This window comes from Hylobates moloch, unplaced genomic scaffold (assembly GCF_009828535.3).
Source record: "Hylobates moloch isolate HMO894 unplaced genomic scaffold, HMol_V3 SCAFFOLD_4, whole genome shotgun sequence".
NCBI lineage: Eukaryota > Metazoa > Chordata > Mammalia > Primates > Hylobatidae > Hylobates > Hylobates moloch.
In genome coordinates, this window is record NW_026652279.1 from 100,972,192 (window position 1) to 100,996,221 (window position 24,030).

At 44.0% G+C, this 24,030-nt stretch overlaps 1 protein-coding gene and 1 non-coding gene across 2 annotated transcripts in view; both read right to left on the reverse strand.

Moving 5' to 3' along the window:
• The window catches only part of LATS2 (large tumor suppressor kinase 2), an 89,711-nt gene that overhangs the window by 49,852 nt on the left and 15,829 nt on the right, over positions 1 to 24,030 (reverse strand). The window contains exon 2 of the mRNA XM_032150719.2: positions 22,834 to 23,379. Coding sequence (XP_032006610.1) covers positions 22,834 to 23,175 — 342 coding nt within the window. The 5' untranslated portion in view covers positions 23,176 to 23,379. The remainder of the gene's footprint in view (positions 1 to 22,833; positions 23,380 to 24,030) is intronic.
• On the reverse strand, positions 15,365 to 15,499 carry LOC116467764 (U4 spliceosomal RNA). The gene has a single exon (XR_004247948.1). It is a non-coding gene; the product is annotated as a U4 spliceosomal RNA (small nuclear RNA).

Genomic DNA, 24,030 nt, shown 5'->3' on the forward strand with positions numbered 1-24,030 from the left:
CAAAATGTTTGAAAGATCAAATGAACTGTACTAAAGTCAGAGGAAAGCTTTTTGTTTATCGTCAGGGTGCTTTTAGGAATCCCGCGTTTACTGCCTGAGCCGCAGAAATGTAATACTGAAGGGGGAGAGAGATGAGGACTATGAAGCAAACACACACAAGGCCAATTTAGATATGAGAGTGGGGATTTATGTGTTTTTATAAAACTGGAGTGGATATAAACAGAGCTATCTACCCTGCAAGAGAATAAAAGATCCTCATTATGTTCATGAAGGGATTTTGCAGATTATTTCCTGCTTTAAAGGAAATAATCATGTTTCCTAGAACACATCTATAATCTTGATCATATACAAATAAGCAATAAAGATTCCCCTTCTTCACTCTCCAGTGGACACTTGGGCAAGGGCGTTTTGATTTTCTCTAATTAGCCAGGAAAGAGGGTGTGGGGGAAGCCGCCCTCACCCTGTAGTCCAGCCCAGCAATCCTGCTGCATGCACGCGCAGAGCCCCAGGGGGGCAGTGTCGCTCGAGCCGGGGACTCCTTTCCAAAGATCGCTCCCGGCATCCATAGCGCTGCACTGAGGGCTCTGAAGGCCAGGGAGTGGGACCAGCTCCCATACAGGAGACGCAGCTCAGGGCTTCTACATTTCCAGGAATGCTAAAAACCCAATTTTCTTAATTCTTTTTTTTTCTTTTTCTTTTTAGAGATAGGGTCTCACTACGTCCCATCCTCCTGCCTCAGCCTCCCGACACACTGGGACCACAGGCGCTCGCCCCCTCGCCAGGCCCAATTTTCAATGTGAAAGCTCTTGGTTCTTAAAAGTTGGAAACACATTTTTAAAAAACTTGTAAGACACTGTGTGGGTAGAATAGAACCCAACTGCAAGTACACGGACCCCTGCACTTCCCGTCCTTGGCCTCTGTTCTCGAGGCGGGGCCGGGACTCTCCACGCTGCCGGAGAGCCCAGACAGCATCTGAGATTGAGGATCAATAACACAGCAAGGTCTTAGGATTTCAAAAGGATGGGAGGGAGGTCCACCGAATGACACATTTTCTATGATTGGCTTAAAAAAAAAACAAAAAAAAAACTCGGCCGGGTGCAGTGGCTGACGCCTATAATCCCAGCACTTTGGGAGACCAAGCCGAGTGGATCACCTGAGGTCAGGAGTTCAAGACCAGCCTGACCAACCTGGAGAAACCCCGTCTCTACTAAAAATACAAAATTAGCCGGGCATGGTGGCGCATGCCTATAATTCCAGCTATTCAGGAGGCTGAGGCAGGAGAATCGCTTGAACCCAGGAGGCAGAGGTAGCAGGGAGCTGAGATCGCACCACTGCACTCCAGCCTGGGCAACAAGAGTGAAACTCCCTCTCAAGGAAAAAAAAAAAAAAAACACATAACTCAGGGGGCTTTGGAAAACAAGCAGGCTTCCTCAAGAAGGGCCTCCCAGGGAGTTTACAGACCTTCCCCAGAAAGGTTAAAGTGTCTCGCTGTGCAAAAAAAAAAAAACCCAGCTTGAAAAATAACAGGAATGGGCTGGGCGTAGTGGCTCATACTTGTAATCCAAACACTTTGGGAGGCTGAGGTGGAGGGATCACTTGAGGTCAGGAGTTCAAGACCAGCCTGGCCAACATGGTGAAACCCATCTCTACTAAAAATAAAAAAAAATTAGCTGGGCATGGTAGCACATGCCTGGTAATCCCAACTACTGAGGAGACTGAGGCAGGAGAATCATTTGAACCTGGGAGGCGGAGATAGCAGTGAGCCGAGATCGCACCACTGTACCCCAGCCTGGGTGACAGAGTGACTCTGAATGATAATAATAATAAATGATAATAAATAATATAAAAGTTAACCCTTTTTAGGTTGGCTTAACTTTCTCAGTGGAGTTCAGTGGCGGTTCTGGCCAGGGCATATCTAAAAGTTGAGGACGGCCCTGCGGGAGCTCTTCCTGCATAGTGCCTCACTGATGACATCTCACCTTGAGGGTCATCACTGACCAGCACCATGCTGTCCCACAGAAATATAACTCGAGCCACATGTGGAATTTTCCATTGTCTTATACCCACATGAAAAAAAAAAAAAAAAAAGAGTACTGATGTTAAAAGATGTATATTTCAACCCAATACATCCAAATATTAACAATTCAACAAGTAAGCAATGTTAGAAATACTGACATTTTATATTCTCTTTTTTGCACTATGTCTTCCAAATCGGGTGTGTATCCTATACTCACTGCACACCTCAATTGAGATGAGCCCCATCTCAAGGCCTCCACAGCCATGCATGGCCTGGGGCTGTCCCCACAGGCTCAGCCAGGCCCAGAGACACACACATTTATGTACAGCCCTGTAGACCAGGCTTCCCCCACCATAACTTTTTGCCTGGTTTTGTTTTTTGATTCATGGATTTTTATATATTTAACAGGTTACTAATTATAATCAATATTCCTTTATGGCTGATCTACTACTTGCTACTCCCATGAAGTCTGTAAGACACTTTTAATGAGGTATAATTTATGGTCATGGGGCCAGGTACGGTGGCTCACCTGCGGTCAGGAGCTTGAGACCAGCTTGGCCAACATGGCGAAACCCCGTCTCTACTAAAAAAAAAAAAAAAAATACAAAAATTAGACGGGTGTGGTGGCAAGCACCTGTAATCCCAGCTACTAGGGAGGCTGAGGCAGGAGAATTGCTTGAACCCAGGAGGCGGAGGTTGCAATGAGCCGAGATCATGCCACTGCACTCCAGCCTGGGCAACAAGAGCGAAACTCCGTCTCCAAAAAAAAAAAAAAAAATTATGGTCATGAGTGAGGAAGAGTTTCTGGTTGGCATCTGAGGGGCTCGGACATGGACATGGGATCATTTTCTGGAAGACCTGTGGAGGGTTTCTTGAAAGGAACAGTACCAGCTTGTTCAATAACTCTATCTTTTGGTGTCATGTAGGATGGATCACTTAGGTTTTATCCCTCTTCGTGACACATGAGGTAGTATGCCATGAAACTCTGTCTCATCGTCATTAGGTCTGCACTCATTGACCCAGACAGGTTCAGATCTTGATTGACACTGCTCACAACATTATCCGGACATACTAAATGTATGCTGGTCAGCTGGTTCACACATGGTGAGGTCTCCCGTCCTCAGCACAGAGGAGGAAATGAAATTCTTGCTGTGACCCCTCAGTGTTCCAGGCCAGACAAAAGCAGAGCTGTGGAGATGCTACTGATGGCCATGCGGCCCTGTATGTCTGGGTTGATTTTTTCACCAACAGTGACTCTCTGACTAGGACTAGATTAGGAACCCTTGTTACAAGGTTTGTTTAAAGTACAGCCTGGTTTTGGCCTTGATTTTGCCTGATGTTTTAGAAGAGGCTCTCCACCCAAGACCTAGCCTGACCATCCTTAAGCCACCTCTGAAAGCACTGGCCATAAAGAGGGCTGCCCATGAAATCAACACCAATCCCTGGAATACCCATCGGATGCCCCACCCTCCTCTAGGCATAAGAAAGAAGGAAACGAATTATTTGCATCCACTGTAACTGGACCGTTCAAGTATGAAACATGTATACACCAGTAAAATCACCATCACAACAAAGATACAGAATATTTCCATCAATCCCCAAATTTTCTTAGTGCCCTTTTATAGTACTCCCTCCCTCCACCCCAACCTAAGTAACTAATTATCCACTTTTTGTCATATGAGTTACCATTCTCTAAACTACTAAATACATAAAACTGTGCAGTATGTACTTTTTGTGTTCAGCATCTTTCATGCAGCATGATTTTCAAGTCCATTGATGCTGTTGTATAAGTGGTCCCTCAGGTTTCTTTGTTTTGGTTGGTAGTATTCTATTGTAGGGATGTGCCAAAATTCATCCATTCAACTGTTGATGGACACTGGGGTCGTTTAGTTTTTTGCTATTATAAATAAAACTACTGTAAATATTTGTGTACAAGTCTTTTTGTAGACATGTTTTCATTTCTCTTAAGTAGATACACAGGAGAGGAATAAATGAGACATATGGTAGGTATGTTTGACTTAAATTGTTTTGGCCTGGCACCATAGTTCATGCCTATAATCCCAGCACTTTGGAAGACAGAGGCAAGAGAATTGTTTGAGCCCAGGAGATGGAGACCAGCCTAGGTAACATAGCAAAACCTCATGTCAATTTTTAATTTAAAAAACATTAGTAAATAAACTGCTTTACAATTCTATGTGAATTTTAAGAAAATTCCAATTGCTGCACATTCTCACCAATACTTAGTATTATCAGACCTTTATACTTTAGCCTTTCTAATGAGTATATAGTAGTGTCTCATTGTGGTTTTAATTTGCATTTCTCTGATGATGAATGATGTTGCGTATCTTTTCATGTGCTTATTTGACATTCCTGTATATATTTTTTGTGAAGTGTCTACTCAAATCTTTTGCCCATTTTTAAAGGTTTGCCTTTTTATTATTGAATTGTAGTTCTTTATATATTCCAAATGTGAGTCCATTGTCAGATATATGTATCAGTAATATTTTTCTCATTCTGTGGATTGAGTTTTGTTGTTTTAATGTCCTCTGAAGAGTAAAGATTTTTCATTTTGTAAACATCCAATCTACCAGTTTTCCTTTTATGTCCCATGAATTTTGTGTTGGATCTAAGAGATCGTTGCCTTTCTCAAGGTTGCAAGATATTATCCTATGCTTTTTTCCCCAAAGTTTTTAGCTGTAAGTTTTATATTTAGTTCTACAATCCATTTTGACTTAATTTTTGTGAATGGTGTGAGGTCAGAGTAAATGTTAATTTTGACTCATCAGGCTATCCAGTTGTCTCAGCACCATTTGCTGAAAAAACAAACAAAAAACCTCAACCTCCGCCCTTTTCCTCATTGAATTTTCATGGTACTTGTGTTGAAAATCAATTGTAGTAAGTCCCATTAAGTGTAGGTCTATTTTTGTACTCTGTTCCACTTACCTGTCTATCTAGTCTTATGCCAATGCCACACTGTCTTGCTTAGCTTTAGAGACTACCCACAATAGTCTAGTCCAAAGTCAGGTCTAGCAGTTTTGAAAGTAAGGTAGTTTAAGGACTCTACCTGTGTTCTTTTTTAAAACATTGCTTTTGCTATTTTAGGTACTTTGCAGTGCCATATGAATTCAGAATCAGCTTGTCAATTTCAATTTAAAAAATAAAAATAAAGTAAACCTGCTGAGATTGTATTTGGATTCTGCTGGGTCCATAGATAACTGTGAGAACTGCCGTCTTAACAGTATTGAGTCTTCTGATCTGTGAACATTCTCCATTTATTTTGATATTTAATTTGATCGGCAATGCTTTGCAGTTTTAAGTGTACAGATCTTGCACATATTTTGTTAAATTTATCCCTAAGTATTTTGTATTTCTAAATACTACTGTAAATGAAACTGCATCTTAAATTTCAACTTTCTGGAGTCTCGTTCTGTCACCAGGTTGGAGTGCAGTAGCGCGATCTTGACTCACTGCAACCACCGCCTCCCGGGTTCAAGCAATTCTCCTGCCTCAATCTCCCAATTAGCTGGGACTACAGGCATACACCACCACGCCCTGCTAATTTTTGTATTTTAGTAGAGACGGGATTTCACCGTATTGGCCAGGATGATCTCGATCTCTGGACCTTGTGATCCACCCACCTTGGCCTCCCAAAGTACTGAGATTCCAGGTGTGAGCCACCACGCCCAGCCAAATTTCAACTTTCAAGCGTTCGTTGCTAGTTCACAAAAAAACTACTGATTTTTGCATACTGACCTTGTATCCTGTGACCATGCTAAATTATTAGAGGAAATTATTAGTTCTGGTAACTTTTAAAAATAGATTCCTTAAGGTTTTCTATAAAAAGGATCATGTCAAATGCAAATTGTTATACATCTTTTCCAATCTGTGTACTTTTATTTCTTTTTTCTTTCTTTACTGCACTAGCTAGGACCTCCAACAGAAGATGAAAGAGGACATCACACTTTATTACTAATCTTAGAGGCAAGTTATTTGGTTTTTCACCATTACATGTTGATGTTACCTGTGGATTTTACACAGATGCCCCTCAGCAAGTTGAAGAAGTTGCCTTTTTTTCCTAGTTTGGTGATAGTTTTTGGTACAAATGGCTGGTGGATTTTTCTGAAATGCTTACTTACTCTATCTATTGAGATGATGAAATGGTTTTATTCTTTATTTTGTTGATATGATGAATTATATTGATTTTCTAATGTTTAACCTTGTATATCTGGGATATATCCCAGTTGATCCTGATGTATCATCTTCTTACCAAATGCCATTTACTAATATTTTGGTAAGGATGTTTGGATTTATATTGCATTTATAAAAGATATTGGAACGCTGGGTGCGGTGGCTCACGCATGTAATCCCAGGACTTTGGGAAGCCAACGCAGGCGTATCACGAGGTCAGGAGTTCGAGACCAGCCTGGCCAATATAGTGAAACCCCACTGCTACTAAAAATACAAAAATTAGCCGGGTGTGGTGGTGCACACCTGTAGTCCCAGCTACTCAGAAGGCTGAGGCAGGAGAATCACTTGAACCTGGGAGGCAGAGGTTGCAGTGAGCCAAGATTGCACCACTGCACTGTAGCCTGGGCAACAGAGCGAGACTCTGTCTCAAAAAAAAAAAAAGAAAAAAAAAAGATATTGGGGCTGGGCGTAGTGGCTCACACGTGTAATCCCAGCACTTTGGGAGACCGAGGTGGGTGGATCATGAGGTCAGGAGATGGCAGGCAGATCATCTGAGGTCAGGGGTTCGAGACCAGCCTGGCCAACATGGTGAAACCCTGTCTCTACTAAAAATACAAAACTTAGCAGGGCACGGTGGCACGCACCTGTATTCCCAGCTACTCAGGAGGCTGATGCAGGAGAATCGCTTGAACCTGGGAGGAGGAGGTTGGACTGAGCCGAGACTGAGTCACTGCACCCCAGCCTGGCGAAAGAGCTAGACTCTGCTTAAAAAAAAAAAAAAGAAAAAGTAAAAAAATCCACCCCCATGATCTAATCATTTCCCACCACGCCCTATCTCCAACACTGGGGATTACATTTCAACATGAAATTTGTGTGGGGACAAATATCCAAACTATACCAACAATCTACTTAAATGTTAATTTTGAGTTACGCTAGAAAAGGAACTCTGCTGGCCGGGCGCGGTGGCTCATGCCTGTAATCCCAGCACTTTGGGAGGCCAAGACGGGCGGATCATGAGGTCAGGAGATCGAGACCATCCTAGCTAACACAGTGAAACCCCATCTCGACTAAAAATACAAAAAATTAGCCAGGCATGGTGGCGGGCGCCTGTAGTCCCAGCTACTTGGTAGGCTGAGGCAGGAGAATGGTGTGAACCCGGGAGGCGGAGCTTGCAGCGAGCTGAGATCGTGCCACTGCACTCCAGCCTGCGCGACAAAAGCCAGAGACTCTGTCTCAAAAAAAGAAAAGGAACTCTACAATAATATATTTCCATTTAACTCCCCCAACTGATAGAGTTGTATATCAGATCTATAGGTATGATAAACCTATCAATAAAGTATTGTTTTTACTTCAAATATTGATGTCTTTTACGGAGATTACAAGAAAGAAAATAAAAAATTAGTATTTTATACTTATTGATATCTACTGTTTCTAGTGCTCTTCATTCCTTCCTGTATATCCTTTAGCATTTTTCCCCCCATATCCCCACCCCTTTAGTATTTCTTTTAATATAGGTCCCCTGGTGACAAATTTTCTCAGATTTTTGTTCCCCCGGAAATGTCTATACAACACTTTCATTTCAGAAGGACAGTTTTGCTAGATATAAAATTCTCGGTATATTTTTTTCTTCAGCACTTTGTGTCATTTCAATATTTGCAGCATTTATACTGTCTGATGAGAAGTCAGCTTTTAATCTTATCATTCTTCTGTATGTAACATCATTTTTCTCTGGGTGCTTTCAAGATTTTGTCTTTGGCTTTCATTAGCGTAAATATGATAGGCCTAGGAGTTGTTTCCTCTGTGTTCATCCTGCTCTTCGTTTATTAAGCTTCTTAGATCTGTACATGAATGCTTTTCACCACATTTGAGAAGTTTTAGCTATTATTGTGTCAAATGTTTAGGTATTTCCTTTCTATTTGTCTTCTTGGATTCCAATTTCACATATACTGGACAACCTCATATCATCCCACAAGTCACTGAGATGTCTGTTCAATTTTTTTCTATGATTTTTGGATTGGGTAATTTCTACTGATTTATATTTCAGTTTACTGGTTCTTTCTATTGCCATACCTAATGTTATGTTGAGACCACGTAGCCAATAAAAATTTTTTCACCTATTTTGCTTTTCAGCTTAGAGTTTCCATTTTTGTAGTTTCCATTTCTCTGTAAAGATTTCCTGTCTGGGGCTGGGTGTGGTGGCTCATGCCTGTAATTCCAGTACTTTGGGAAGTTGGGGAGGGGGAGCAGGGGATCACTTGAGCCTAGGAGTTTGAGACCAGCCTGGGCAAAATAGTGAGACCCTATCTCTACAAAAAAGTTAAAAAGTGAGCTGAGCATGGCGAAGTGTGCCTGTAGTCACAGCCACTTCAGAAGCTGAGATGCGAGGATTGCTTGAGCCCAGGAAGGCTGCAGCGAGTGAGCTGTGATGGCACCCACTGCACTCTGGCCTGGGTGACAGAGCAAGACCCTGACTAAAAAATAATTTTCTGTCTGTGCAGCACTAACCCTGCATTTTCTCTTAATTCTGACACATTTCCCTTTCATTGTCTGAACATATTTTTAATAGCTTTTTAAAAAATTGTTTAAAAAACTAACAAAATTTGTCATTTTAACCATTTCATGATAGCTGTTTAAATTTGCTGTCTGCTAAAACCAACATCTGGTTCCTCCTGGTGCTATTGACTGCCTTAGTTCCTAAGGGTCTCACTTTCCCTTTTCTTTCCATGTGCAGTAATGATGGATAAAAACAATATTGTTGATAATACGTTGCAGCAACACTGCATTCTAATGGGTTAGGTACTCTGTTTTATAAGTAAGAGCTATGTGCTGCAATTTGACTAAATTCACATACAAACTGATCTCTGCTCTGTTCTTATGGCTTACCACTTTTTATTTTATTTTATTTTTTTGAGACAGAGTCTCGCTCTGTCACCCAGGCTGGAGTGCAATGGCGCGATCTCGGCTCACTGCAACCTCTGCCTCCCCTGGGTTCAAGCAATTCTCCTGCCTGAGCCTCCTGAGTAGCTGGGATTACGGCGCCCGCCACCATGTCTGGCTAATTTTTGTATTTTCAGTAGAGACGGGGTTTCGCCACGTTGGCCAGGCTGGTCTGGAACTCCTGGCCTCAAGCAAATCGCCCACCTCATCCTCCCAAAGTGCTGGGATTATAGGCGTGAGCCACTGCACCCAGCCTTTTTTTTTTTTTCTTTTTAAAGCCCATCAGCTATCATTAGTATTAGTGTATTTTATGTGTGGTCCAAGACAATTCTTCTTCTTCTAATGTGGCCCAGGGAAAAGATTGGACACCCCTAATAATCCCTAAGACCCTGAGAGACCTACCATGGTTCCCTGGATGGTACCGACACAAACGGGAATTCAGAAAAGAAAGAACTTAGCGGGCACTGGGATGAATGGCCGTAGAAGGCCACAAGGATGGGTCGTGAAAGTGGGACTCGAAGGGTGGACCACGGCTGGCTGGGGAACGCACTCCAGGGGGCGACAGCATGAGCGAACCCAGTGTGGGAGAAAATCTCACAGCCTGGTGGCAGGGGAGGTGCAGAGGGCAGACCCAGTGAGAACAGGGAGGCTGGGCCGGTACAAGAAATAAGTGGAGATCAGATTGGAAGAGGATGGTGAGGACAGTGGTTACCAAGACACTTGCCATTCAGGAAAAGTTCACCGGGGGAATTGCTGGGTCAGGGAGAATACAGGTATAGTAGAACAGGGTGTTAGCAACAAAGACACTTAAGAGAAAAAAAAAAATAGCAGGCCACTGGAGAAAGTACTCATTAACAGAAAGACTGGAAGTGGAGCCTAGAGCCAAAGACAACGTAAGCTAGGAACCTTTTGTTAGACCAGACCTGGTTGAGAAAGAGAAACAGGGAGGATGGGAGAGAATAGGGGGTAGAGGGGAGACAGAACACACCTTCCTGGTGTAGAGGAAAGAATCTGGAAACTACCAAGGAAATCCTGAAAGGAGGACTCAGCTGAGTCCCTGCTGACTTGGTTTCTCTTTCTACTGTGACCTCAGACACAGAGGTAGAGATGTGCACGGGAAGACTGGAAACAAACACACCAAGCTCAATGCAGAAATACCCAGTCACAGGGTGGGGCTCCTTACTCTAACAGTTCCATCCTAAAACGCCAGAAAAATAGTGGCAACACCAAAGCAGGAGAGTTGAATTAAGCCACTTGGCATGGAGAAGGTGACAGACACACACGGTATCGCTGAAGGCTCTTGTAAGCATCTCCAAGGTTGACAGCCGGCACAGAGTACAATTTGTTCCACTACACTTGGCCACATTCTTGGGCCTACTAGATGCCAAATGCCACTAGCTTTACAACAGCTCTCTGCTGACTAAAAGCTTTTATAAGCCAAATGAAGTTGCTTCCAATTTACATTAAATGTGTACTTCTTGGCTGGAGAAATTTGTCACTGTTAATCATTTACTTTTGTACAAAACAACCTTTATTTCTATGACATGATTAATAATTCTTCTAATGTCATAACCACCCAAATATATATCAAAACCACAAGGACACACACATTCCACAAGTTTGAGCAAATCTTCTCCATGTGATTTCTGTGGGACAGGGGACCAGTCGCACCCGGGCTGGTAGGACAATGATCTTATTATTAAGTAAAGCACGTCACAGCACCAGGAAGCCCAGCTCTCCAGCAACTTCACAAATTTCTGAGCACTAATGACACATGGCATTGTGGTCAGACTGCCACCTCTGCATACCAACCACGGACCAGTTACTTTACATTCTTTCTGGTCAGGGGGACGACTCATAACATAAGAGCAATTATCATCCCAAGTGTGTGGATGAGGACTCCTGAGGCTTAGAAGTATGCCCTGGTTGACACAGCCAAGGTGACACATGGCTACACCATGCTTTCTAACCAAGGTCCAGCTTCCCTTTCTTCCTTACTAACAGTGGCCAATTGCATTAGGGGTGGCCATGTGCCCAGCTGAAGTACACATTTCCAAGGCTGCTTAAACCCCTGTGACCAAGTAACTGGGTCCTGACTGGGGAGGTGTTGCGGAAGCTCTTTGACAAAAGAGCCAGAGCCAGAGCCAGCGCATCCTTCCCTGGCTCAGACCTGGAACACCACTGCAGAGGTGCTGTCTGGTGCACGCCAAGATGGAGTCACTTGCTAAGGGTGGCAGACAAAGAGAGAAGGTGCCTATTCCTGATGACGCTGTGGACTGCCGTGCCACCACAGCCTGCTCATCTCCAGCATCCTTCTTATTCTACCTCTGGGGGTTAGGCCTCTGCAGTGGGATCAGCTACCAGTAGCTTGATTTAGTGCTTCTGTCTGCTTCTGACACCTGGGGCCGCTGCTGAGCCTACACAGCTAGGCTCCTTGCTGGGGGAGGATACAGGGGGGAGAATTTCCTGCCGTTTCCCACAGTACAGGAAAGTCATCAAGAACTCTTAGGAAAAAAAAGGCATCCGCTAACAAATAAGTCAATTATAGAAGATTACAAATTGTAAAAATTTAACTATGAAAAAATCTCTCTTCTAAATACACTACTACAAAATAACTATATCTAAGATGGGGTTGAGCACAGTGGCTCACGCCTGTAATCCCAACACTTTGGTGGGCCAGGGCAGGAGGATCACTTGAGGCCAGGAGTTTCAGACCAGCCCGAGAAACATAGCAAGACTCTATCTCTATTGACAAGAACAAACCAAACCAAACCAAAGCAAAACAAAAAAAGCAAGAAAAGAAATAACGAGTAAAACCTAATATATAAAAAATTGCATGATGAATGTGGCTTTAATTCAAGAGCTATGAATTTCTGGCAAGTAAATTTTAAGGCCAAAATAAAGAGAAGCTGGGTAGTGACTATGATAATGGATGTGGCATTCTTTTTTTTAATTTTGAAATTCATCATAACCCTATTAAAAATAGTTTCTAAAAGAGAGCATTGTTAAATGTCATAAAACATTCTATTTCCTTGCTGGTTTTTCCCCTATTTACATCCTTGTTGGTTTTCTCTATTTACATCCACAAATGGTTTGGCAATGACAGAAACAGTTTAAATGAAGCCCCCACACAGAAATGCATGCAGACTGGAGACCCAGAACTCGGAGCCCCTCTCCCAGGGCCCCATCCATCAAGCCAGGCAAAATTGGGGTTCCAGGCAACAAAAACCATCAATCTTGACTGTACACGAGTTCCCGCCTAGATCTCTACAACCACATGACAGCAAATAATCTCAGCAGTAAACTGTTTGGTGTGACACAACAGGTATTAAGTGAACAATATTCATGATCTCCAATATTTTTCACATTATAGCCCACATAAAAAATGCTGATATCTGTACTGCACACTGGGATAGAAGAGCAGGTTGCTCGCAGTGGAGGGACCCAGCTCCCAAAGGGCTGCAGGGACCAACACCACAGCATACAAGTAGCCAGTGATTCCTAGAGCCCACCTAAGGACCTGCGCCACTCACAAAGGTAAGTTATTCAGGGAGCAGAGAAAAGGTATTTCCTCAAAAGCCCTCTCCCCCTTTTTTCGGGGAACAGAGTCTTGCTCTGTCGCCCAGGCTGGAGTGCAGTGGCGCGATCTTGGCTCACTGCAATCTCTGCTTCCCAGGTTCAAGTGATTCTTGTGCCTCAGCCTCCTGAATAGCTGGGACTACAAGCATGTGCCAGCACAACTGGATAATTTTTGTATTTTTAATAGACGGGTTTCACCATGTTGGCCAGAGTGGTCTCGAACACTCGACCTCGGATGATCCACCCCTGCCCCCCCAGCCTCCCAAAGTGCTGAGATTAAAGGCGTGAGCCACCGCACCTGGCTTAATTTTTGTATTTTTAGCAGAGATGGGGTTTCGTCATGTTGGCCAGGCTGTTATCAAACTCCTGACCTGACAAGATCCATCCGCCTCAACCTTCCAAAGTGCTGGGATTACAGGCGTGAGCCACTGCGCCTGGCCAAAAGCCCATTTTAACAGGAAAGTGGGTCCAGTCTCAGGCACTTAATAAGAGTCTCCCCACTCACTGCCAAAATGAGAGCTTTCTAGTACTTAAAACTGGAGAACCATTACCACTTTCTATTATGGCACACACCCATTACTGCAATTAAGAATACAAAGCCCAGCCCTTGCAGTGGCTCACACCTGTAATCCCGGCACTTTGGGACGCTGAGGTGGGCAGATCACGAGGTCAGGAGTTCAACATGGTGAAACCCCGTCTCTACTAAAAATACAAAAATTAGCCCAGCATGGTGGCGCGTGCCTTAATCCCAGCTACTCAGGAGGCTGAAGCAGGAGAATTGCTTGAACCCGGGACACAGAAGTTGCAGTGAGCCGAGATGGCGCCACTGCACTGCAGCCTGGGCAACAGAGCAAAACTCCGTCTCAAAAACAAATAAACAAGCAAACAAACAAAAATGCCAACTATTAAACTGACAGTTGCTTCTAGTTTTTAGTAGTAGTAGTGATAATATTCATCGTTGGCAGGGTTGGAAATATAAATTCAACTGAATGATTTTTAAAAACCCACTTGGCAATACAAATAAGAATGGTAAAAATGCTCTCAACATTTACGCTGGTAATTCCATTCCAAAAATGTATTCCAAGGAAGTCAGTAATATCCATAAGAATGTGTGGAGAAGAATGTTCATGACCAGCTCTTTACAATAAATTATGGGACATCTATTTGAACAATGGAATACAATGTAGATGTTAAAAATCATATTTTAGGACTGGGTGTGGTGGCTCAGACCTGTCAGCACTCTGGGAGGCCAAGGCAGGTAGATCACCTGAGGTCAGGAGTTCAAGACCAGCCTGGCCAACATGGTGAAACCCCATCCCTACAAAAATACAAAAATTAGCCAGGCATGATGGTGAGTGCCTGTAATTCCAGCTACTCAGGAGGCTGAGGTGGGGAGAATCACTTGAACCCCAGAGGGGGAGGTTGTAGTGAGCCAGATCGTGCCATTGCATTCCAGCATGTGCAACACAGCGAGACTCCATCTCAAAAATAATAATAATTTTATAAATCATATTTTAAAAGACTATTTAATGGAATGAAAATGTTTATGACATAATGCTTGTCTCTGTGCTTCTCTGTCAGGTGTTTTTGAGAGCTTGCAGAGTTCTGGGTCTTAGAAAGTGGCGACTAGAACAAAGCCACTCTCACAGGCCTTAAAATCTACACAGGGAGACACACAACTACTTAACAGCAGATTCTGATAAACACTGGGGGAGAAAATTATGGTGTCATGGGAGAGAATGAGGGACCTAATTTTGACTGGGGGCTCAGAAAAGGGTTTTCAGAATCACAGACCCAAAGATGAGCCCTGAGGGAGAAGTGGGCCTGGTCCCGCAGCCGGGCCAGCACTGGGCAGCCTGAGAGACAGGCAGAGTGGGCAGGGCCAGGGTCTGCCAGGGCAGGCAGGGCCAGGGTGGTCAGGACCAGGGCGGGTGTAGGGCCAGGGTGGGCCTGCCAGCAGCTGGGATCCTGCAGGACCCAGGTGGGTCCTGCCTGCCAACTCCTGGGCACCATCCTGAGGCCTCTAGAGAAAAGGTTTCCAGAAGGGAAATGACAGAATCTTCCCTTTTCAGAATGAGGGGGGCCAGACACGGTGGCCCACATTTGTAGTTCCAGCTACTTGGGTGGACTGCTTGGGCCCAGGAGTTCGAGGCTGCAGTAAGCCATGATATGCCACTGCACTCCAGTCTGGGTGACAAAGCAAGACCCTGTCTCAAAAACCAAAAACCAAAACAAAACAAATCAGACTGAGGAGGGTACTGTGCAGGGAAGGCCGGAGAAAGATGCAGAAGGGGCAGCCAGGAGCCACCAAGATCCCAGGAGCAAAGGTGGAGCCTGTACCGGGGGCAGGAGAGGCCAGTGCATGAGGTGCTTCCAAGGAGAACTGACTGGGGTGATCTGATGGGCCACAGGACCTCAATTCTGTTACACAAAATGTGTGTGTGTGGTATATGTATTATATAGTTTAATATATAATTCCATCTTTTTTTTTTAATTTAAAAAAATAGACAGGGTCTTGCTGTTGCCCAGGCTGGCCTTGAACTTAATAAGCTCAAGCAATCCTCCAGCCTCAGCCGACCAGAGTGTTGAGATTACAGGTGTGAGTCACTGCACCCCACCTATTATATCTCTCTTTCTTTTCAGTCTCTGTAGAGACTGTCAAAAATTGCCAGTGCTGACTACATTTCAAGTTGTTATGGCGAGGTATTGAAAAGTTTCCAATTAGCAATAATCGCACCTTGGACCTCATTGGCTATGATACTGCCACTGTGCAAAGCTTTATCATTTTTGTAAGTAGAAAAAAGTTGTCCAGTTTTATACCAACATGTTAACAGCAGTCTTACCAGAAGGCCGAGGCGGGCAGATCACCTGAGGTCGGGAGTTCTAGACCAGCCCGACCATCATGGAGAAACCCCATCTCTACTAAAAATACAAAAAAATTAGCCGGGCGTGGTGGCGCATGCCTATAATCAGCTCCTCAGGAGGCTGAGGCATGGCGGATTGCTTGAACCCGGGAGGCGGAGGTTGCAATGAGCCGAGATCGCCCCACTGCACTCCAGCCTAGGCACAGAGCGAGATTCCATCTCAAGAAAACAAAAACAAAAACAAACAAACAAAAACTAGGAGCAAGGCTTAAGGGGGGAGGGGATTATGATACAGAGGGGTATGCTTTGCTTGTGTCTTGTCCAAGTAATTTAAATTCCTACATTAAAAAGGTATGTGGTGTGCCTTTTGGAAGAGCCAAATTTAATTTGAAAGCCACTAAGAAAAAAAAAAGGGGAAAAGGCAAGGAACTGCTACACCCAAAAGCCATTGTAATACAATTTCCTGTTACATGACCGACATTCCTAAACTTAAGTGTTTCTTTCTTCCTTCTCCTCTTATTAATATTTCAGCCCGAGTGTTCAGTAACACCAAACGGTGGTTCCCTTTCAAGAGGAAGTGAGAAAGAGGAAAGGTACATGTTATCTAAATTCCTTTTATCTTTTTCATTAGCAAAATATCTTTAGTACAATGAAGCAATCCTGTGGCAGGATCTTGTCACCAAGACGAAGGGCTGGGAGATTAGTGTTACCATTTCTCTATTGCTTTTTTGGTGATGCATATTGTTAGAATTAAGCCAAATAAATATCCCGAGGAGATCTGCATTTCTGGTTAGCATCTTTTCCAGTGTCTGACAACTGAGGTGAGGGTTTTGGCTGGACTAGTAGACAGAACTTTCACTGGTGAGCAAGCACTGATTGAGCACATGCTCTGCAGCAAGGGAGGCCTCGTGGGCACAGAGGGATAAACTCCCAAGATCCAGGCCTCCAGAGACACCGCCTAAGACAGGGAAAGCAAGACAGGAACGTGACAATCTGCCAACACAATGCCCAATGAATGCATGGAGCATCCTTGGGGTTAGAAATAAATTTCTGAGGCCAGGCCAGGCAGTTCACACCTGTAATCCCAGCACTTTAGGACGCTGAGGTGAGTGGATCCCCTGAGGTCAGGTGTTCGAGACCAGCCTGACCAACATGGTAAAACTCCATCTCCACTAAAAATACAAAATTAGCTGGGCATGGTGGCGCATGCCTGTAATCCCAGCTACTTGGGAGGCTGAGGCAGGAGAATCACTTGAATCCGGAAGGCGGAGGTTGCAGTAAGCCGAGATAGCGCCATTGTATTTCAGCCTGGGCAATAGGAGCGAAACTCCGTCTCAAAAAAAAAAAAAAAAAGAAAAAAGAAAGAAATTTCTGGCCAGGCATGGTGACCCACACCAGTAATCCTAGCACTTTGGGAGGCTGAGGCGGGCGTATCGCTTCAGACTAGGAGTTCGAGACCACCCTGGGCAACATGGTGAAACCTCGTCTCTACAAAAAATAGAAAAATTAGCCAGACATGGTGATGTGCCCCTGTGGTCTCAGTTACTTTGGAGGTTGAGGCGGAGAATTCCTTGAGCCCTGGTCAAGGCTACAGTGAGCCGAGATTGCGCCACTGCACTACAGCCTGGGCAACAGAACTTGTCTCAAAAAAAAAAAGAAAAAGAAAAAGAAAGAAATGTCTTTGCTGTGGAAGTTTGAATAGGAACAGCTCGTATCCAGGTGGAAGAACCAGGAAGAGCCTGTGTAAAAAGGAATCTGAGTGGAATCACAGCAGATACTAGAATCCAGATAGGTGGTGATACTTCCAACCAACAAAATTGTATGTCAGAGAGCCCCAAAGTAAGCAAGCGGAAGATCTGTCTGGGAGGCCATGCTGTGTGGCTGAGACACTGCAGAGAGCTCCTCTGTAGAGGGGAGCATGTGGGGAGGATAAGACCAGGGTCTGGGAGGCCCCGGAAGCTGCAGCAGAGCCGAGGCGGGAGTCGGGCTGGCCAGCTGCCAGGGACGTGGGGGGCAGCCATGTATGGATGCCCAGGGAATGAGAGGAGGGGAGAGGGACCCTGATAAACTCTATGCCCCATAGACATGAGGGAAAGGAGAAGCAACCCCTATGAGGATGGAAATGAGAAAAGAATTCTTATCTGAGGAATCTGAGTCCTTTTAAATTATTAGGCCCAGAGAGACATTAAACTGAGAGAACAATCACATTCTACTTCCCCCTTGAGGCATGTGTTCACCTTTTTTTTTTCTGAGGCGGAGTCTCGCTCTGTCGCCCAGGCTGGAGTGCAGTGGCGCAATCTCAGCTCACTGCAAGCTCTACCTCCCGGGTTCACACCATTCTCCTGCCTCAGCCTCCTGAGTAGCTGGGACTACAGGCGCCTGCCACCATGCCCGGCTAACTTTTTGTATTTTTAGTACAGACAGGGTTTCATCATGTTAGCCAGGATGGTCTCAACCTCCTGACCTCGTGATCTGCCCGCCTCGGCCTCCCAAAGTGCTGGGATTACAGGTGTGAGCCACCATGCCTGGCCCACTCCCTTTTCTTATTAAGCAGATCGCCCCTGATTCACTGAGCGGCTGGCATGGCCACTATTCTCAGGAAGGCTGCCTCTCAGTGCACATCCTGACCACTGGCTGTCTTCTTTATGCCCTTCCTTATTTGATATAATATAATCAGTTTATCAGTTTGTTTGTTTACATTTCTTCCCTATCCTCATTCCATTAAAGTTCTAAATCACTTAAACATGATAAAACGGGGGGGGGGGGAGGCGGGGGAAGAACTGGATTAATCAGGATTAGGAAATTACAGCTGACACAATATTCAGGACGAAGAAAATGTATCAATGCTGAGCCACAGACTGGGCACCCCTCAGCAGATCAGAGGGAGGGTGGACAGGCAGGATACAGGTCATCCACAGAGAAAAAGCACACGCCAGTTTCTCAAGGAAAGCAGAACCCTTTCCTAGCACTCGCATCCAAACAAAGTTCTCACATAAGTCTTCCTAGAGGGGACACCACGTGATAAAGTGCTTTGCTATTCTAATGGGTCCAGGGGCCATGGGCCTCCCCTGGGAGTTACTGAATTGGAACCTCACTCTCACAGGACTCATAGGAACCATCTTGAGTGCTATAATTAAGAGCAGTGAGTGCAGTGAGCTGATGATACCCCCCCTACACACATCATGCAGATGTTCCCCCTATAACCCACTGCAACCAGGTAGAAAACAAGTCCCAGGCTTCCGTGGAACAGAAATATTTTTCATATTTAAATGCAAATTTAAATGATCACTTATGCCAATAACTATCCAAATGCTCAAAATATGATAACCAAAAAACTTACCTTTCCAATTCCTTAAATCTATATTTAAAGAGCAGCTCCTCCCATAAGAAATATTAATCCAGTGGCCTAGTTTTTTTCTACAGGAATTTTTGTAAGTTTTCAGTAATTAATGTGCAAAAGATTAATAAACATATCATTTGACATACACATCATATCCTTACACAGAAAATACCCTTGTCTTTTACTTTTTCCAGAAATTTCCATTTTAAAGTATTTTAATTAAAAATATACCCAAACATGCTAGTTACATGGGTGGGTTTAATATGTAAAAATCCACTATGCTGTGTGCTTAGAAATTGTGCACTTTTAAAATAAATTTTACTTTAATAAAAAGTTAAGGTTGGGTATGGTGGCTTGAACTTATAATTCCAGCACTTTCGGAGGTTAAGGCAGGCAGATCACTTGAGTCCGTAAGTTCCAGACCAGCCTGGGTAACATAGTGAGATGCCATCTCTAGAAAAAATTTTGAAAACTGGCCAGACGTGGTGGCACGCCTGTAGTCCCAGCTACTTGGGAGGCTGAGGTAGGAGGATCGCTTGAGCCTGGAAGGTCGAGGCTGCAGTGAGCAGTGACCTCACCACTGCACTCCAGCCTGTACAACAGAGCAAAACCCTTTTAAACAGACAAAACAGTAGGAGTGGCTGGGCATGGTAACTCAAGCCTGTAATCCCAGCACTTTGGGAGGCCGAGGAGGGCGGATCACAAGGTCAGGAGATTGAGTCCATCCTGGCTAACACGAAACCCGTCTCTACTAAAAATACAAAAAATTAGCCAGGCGTGGTGGCACGTGCCTGTAATCCCAGCTACTCAGGAGGCTGAGGCAGGAGAATTGCTTGAACCTGGGAGGCAGAAGTTGCAGTGAGCCGAGATCGCGCCACTGCACTCCAGCCTGGGCTACAAAGCGAGACTCCGTCTCGGAAAAAAAAAACAAAGAACAGTAGGAGTGAAAGGGGTAAAGCTGCAACAATAAGAACTCTCGGCCAGACGTGGTGACGCACGCCTGTAATCCCAGCACCTTGGGAGGCCGAACGAAGCAGGCAGATCACTTGAGGTCAGGAGTTTGAGACCAGCCTAGCCAACATGGTGAAACCCAGTCTCTGCTAAAAATACAAAAATTAGCCAGGCGTGGTGTTGTGGGCCCCTGTAATCCCAGCTACATGGGAGGCTGAGGCAGGAGAATCGCTTGAACCCAGGGGCCCAGGTTGCAGTGAGCCAAGATGACGCCATCGCACTCCGGCCTGTGCGACAGAGCAAGACACTGTCTAAAAAAAAAAAAGAACTCTATTATACTGAATTCAAATCATCTTTTTAACAAACTGATACATACAACTCTAAAGGTACTGTTATCTTTTTCTCTCTTATTATTTGGGTTCACATAATGACTTTCCTACCTGAATTTTCTGAAAGCAAATGCATTTTTTTATCCAGACCAAGAAAAGTGTGAGGGGAAAGGTGGAGGGGAACGGTGGAGGCACAGCTGTTTTAAGTTATAAAGTAACACCACACACCAAACTGACTCAATTATTTCAAGGGCATTAAATATGGTAAATGGAGGCTTTTCTGCTAGCAATTAACATAAATTAAATGTTGATGGAAACTTCATCAGTGTCATGATCCTTACTTTTATTATATTTGTGTGTTTCTGTATTGGAAACAGCACTGGCTTTATTACTTCTTGCACTATAATTATCACTAATGGATTTTACCCTAATAAGATCCCACCTGTATATGGGATTATTTGCTTGACTTGTTTCTTTTTCTCACAGCTGAAACATAACTGCAAACAACACAGGGGCTTGGCTTGCCTCCTTTGTCTGCAAGTGATTTACAGGAGAAGATTTTAAGCTCTGCTGTTGGCCTGAAAGTTTCTCTGCAATCTTACTCCAGATTTCCCCAGGACTGCTCCTTCCCTACTTTCAAAACTGCTGGGTTCTGTATGTCAAGGGATAATGCTTGGCAGCATATTTAACTTCATGCTTTCACAATGAGAATGGCTGTGCCTTTGCTGTCAGCTTCACTGCTGAAACACTCTGCACCACATTACTCATGACCCTGTGCTTTATCAAAGCAGCTCGACATAACAATCCTCACTATATACAAGTTAATCCCAGTATGGCCCAAAGTATCAAGGAAGCCCTCTACAAAACAGCAGGATTCATTTCACAAACATCTCCTCTGAGAAATGTAAATTCCCTATTTAAGGTCTATGGTAATAAACTACAAGAGGACTGAGAGTGGTTTTGGAAATAACAAATAACACTGTTAGCCTTTTCCTATGACTGTAACACCAGGAGTATGTAATTAGGTTATTTCTAAGAAACCAGAAGTGCTCGGGCCATTCTGATGTGCTTTGAGCATGAAATCTTACTACTTTTCCAAGGTACCAAAAATATTTAGCTTATTTCCGCTTCAAGCAACTGTAATTTTTTTTTTTTTTTTTTTTTTTTGAGACGGAGTCTCGCTCTGTCCCCCAGGCTGGAGTGCAGTGGCGCGATCTCGGCTCACTGCAAGCTCCGCCTCCCGGGTTCACGCCATTCTCCTGCCTCAGCCTCCCCAGTAGCTGGGACTACAGGCGCCTGCCAACACGCCCGGCTAATTTTTTTTTTGTATTTTTAGTAGAGACGGGGTTTCACCGTGTTCGCCAGGATGGTCTCGATCTCCTGACCTCGTGATCCGCCCGCCTCGGCCTCCCAAAGTGCTGGGATTACAGGCTTGAGCCACCGTGCCCGGCCAAGCAACTGTAATTTTTAAGATGACAGATTGTAATAAAGCACTGGCTTTCATGAATCATTTCATAATGCAATTATGTTTTACTTGTTACATTTCACTAATTACATTTTTACCTGGTTGGACACTAGTTCCATTTTATATGATCCTGTCCCTCAATTTGGATTGTATTCAGGTATATGAATTGCTAAGAGATCATAAATGTATGGCTATGAGGTGTAGGGGTGTGTGTGTGTGTGTGTTTTAGAGATAGGGTCTCGCTCAGCTAACCAGCCTTGGAGTGCAGTGGCTATCATAGCTCACTGCAGCCTCAAACTCCTAGGCTCAACGATCCCTCCTGCCTCAGCATCCCATGTAGCTGGGACTACAAGTGCACACCACCACGTCCAGCTTTTTATTTTTTGTAGAGATGGGGAGTCTCGCTATGTTGTCCAGGCTGGTCTCAAACTCCTGGCCTCAAGTGATCTTCTTGCCTGGCCTCCCAAAGTGCTGGGATTACAGGCATGAGCCACCACACTCATCTCTGTAAGTTGTGTATTAATGTATAACTGGTGCCACCTCCACTAATGTATCCTTTAATCCTAAACAACTGAAAAGCGAGACTGTGTTGCCACAATTTCGACAATTTCTCAAGCTTTTTCTTTCTAGTTTTTCCCATTTCCTGAACATGTTCATAGTTACACCCCCTGTAACAGCATATACACTATTTTTTTAAATAGGAGAAAACCGAGTCAGAGCATAGCCAATGCATGTTGCTCAACCCTCCCATTTCTAGAAAAAAAAAAAGCACAAACCAAAACAAGAAAAGGGAAGCCAGTCTCTTTCCATGATAGCTCAGAATAACCCGAATAAACACCAAAAAAAGGGGCTAAGCATGAAAGCCCTTTTCATCTCCACAAGAACAGATCAGAAAATACATGTTACAATTTCAGGAGACCTCGGCAACTTCTGGAACTTGCCTAAAAAGGAAAAGCAGCTCAAAAGACCCTTTTAGAGAGAAGGTAGAGAACCTTCAATTGTGAGTTCAATTATGTGTTAAAAGGGCCTTGGGTTTTTAACCTAGAAACACTTGTATAAGTAGTAACCAATTCAAAGCCTTCAAGTAGTTGCCAAACCATTCTGACTGCCCCAGCTGTCCCATGGCTGCCTCTGCACATGGCCCTACGGAGGTCTGTACCCACCTGGTCGCATCCTGCGTTCACCAGTTCCTGCAGCATTTGCCGGTTCACTTCTGCAGCTGCAGAGGTGCCCGATTCATTAGCAAAAGGCAACAAGGAATATCTGATTTCCCTCAAGGCTTTCTGATAAGGTCCGAACTTCGGGGTGGCTCTCATCTGCTGCTGCTGCCTGGTGGCATCTTTGCTTCCCAGGACTTTGGCATCCAGGGAAGTGTCACTGTTTGGTCCCGCGGGTAGCCCCTGAGCCGAAGACTTGGATGGCTGCTTTAACCCCTCACGAATCTCCTGCAGTCGCTGCCGGCTATTTCCAGAATAAGTCGTGGCAGGAAAAGTCTTTGGCCTCATTGTTAGTCCAGTTTCCTTTTACCATAAATACAATCTTCTTAAAGTGTTTTATTATTTAAAAAAAAAAACTGTCAATAGTATCAGTTTGTTGTAAACATACTTTCAAAATAATTTCCTTTTGAAAATGTTCTTTCCTTCCATTTTTGTAGTTCCTATAGAGAACCTAAAATTTCCCAAAGTCTTCATTTTGAAGATCATCACTCTCTGAAAAAGAAAATAAATGGGATAGAAATGTTCATTTGTCATTTTCACGCAATGTTAATGCTACTTTTCAGAAATAAACAGTGATCGTGGAAGTATATACCGCTTGGAAAGAAAAGAAAGAATGCATCACCTCTCAGAAATGACAAAAATACTGTTCAACCATGGTTAGAGCACATGACATCTACGGCTGTCCCAAAATGTTTCCTGTAATACGTAATCTGCAATAAAGTAAATTGCTATAAATATTCAACTCAGGGCAAGAACAGTAGTATTAACAACTGACAGCTCATTTAAAATACTTCATTATAATAAAATTTTATTTTGAAACCCACAGCTTGAGGAGTATTTAAATTTTCTACATGGGATCTTGGATTTCTGGCTTGTTCCTAATAACTAATCCACTCCTTGTCCTTCATCCCCATGGCTTTACTAACCTCTCCCCCCTCACATGAGATGTGGTCCTTCCATATCTTCAGAAAACTTTCTGAACTTTTCCTTATAAAACCCTCCCAATTTTCCTAAAAGACACCACAAAGCCTGTCACATTAAAAATGTCCCATGTTGCAAATGTTTCAATTGCAGTTTCCACACACACATTATGAGACTTTGAAGGTAACTACTTCCTTCGTTTTTTACAAGGTGGCCACTTAC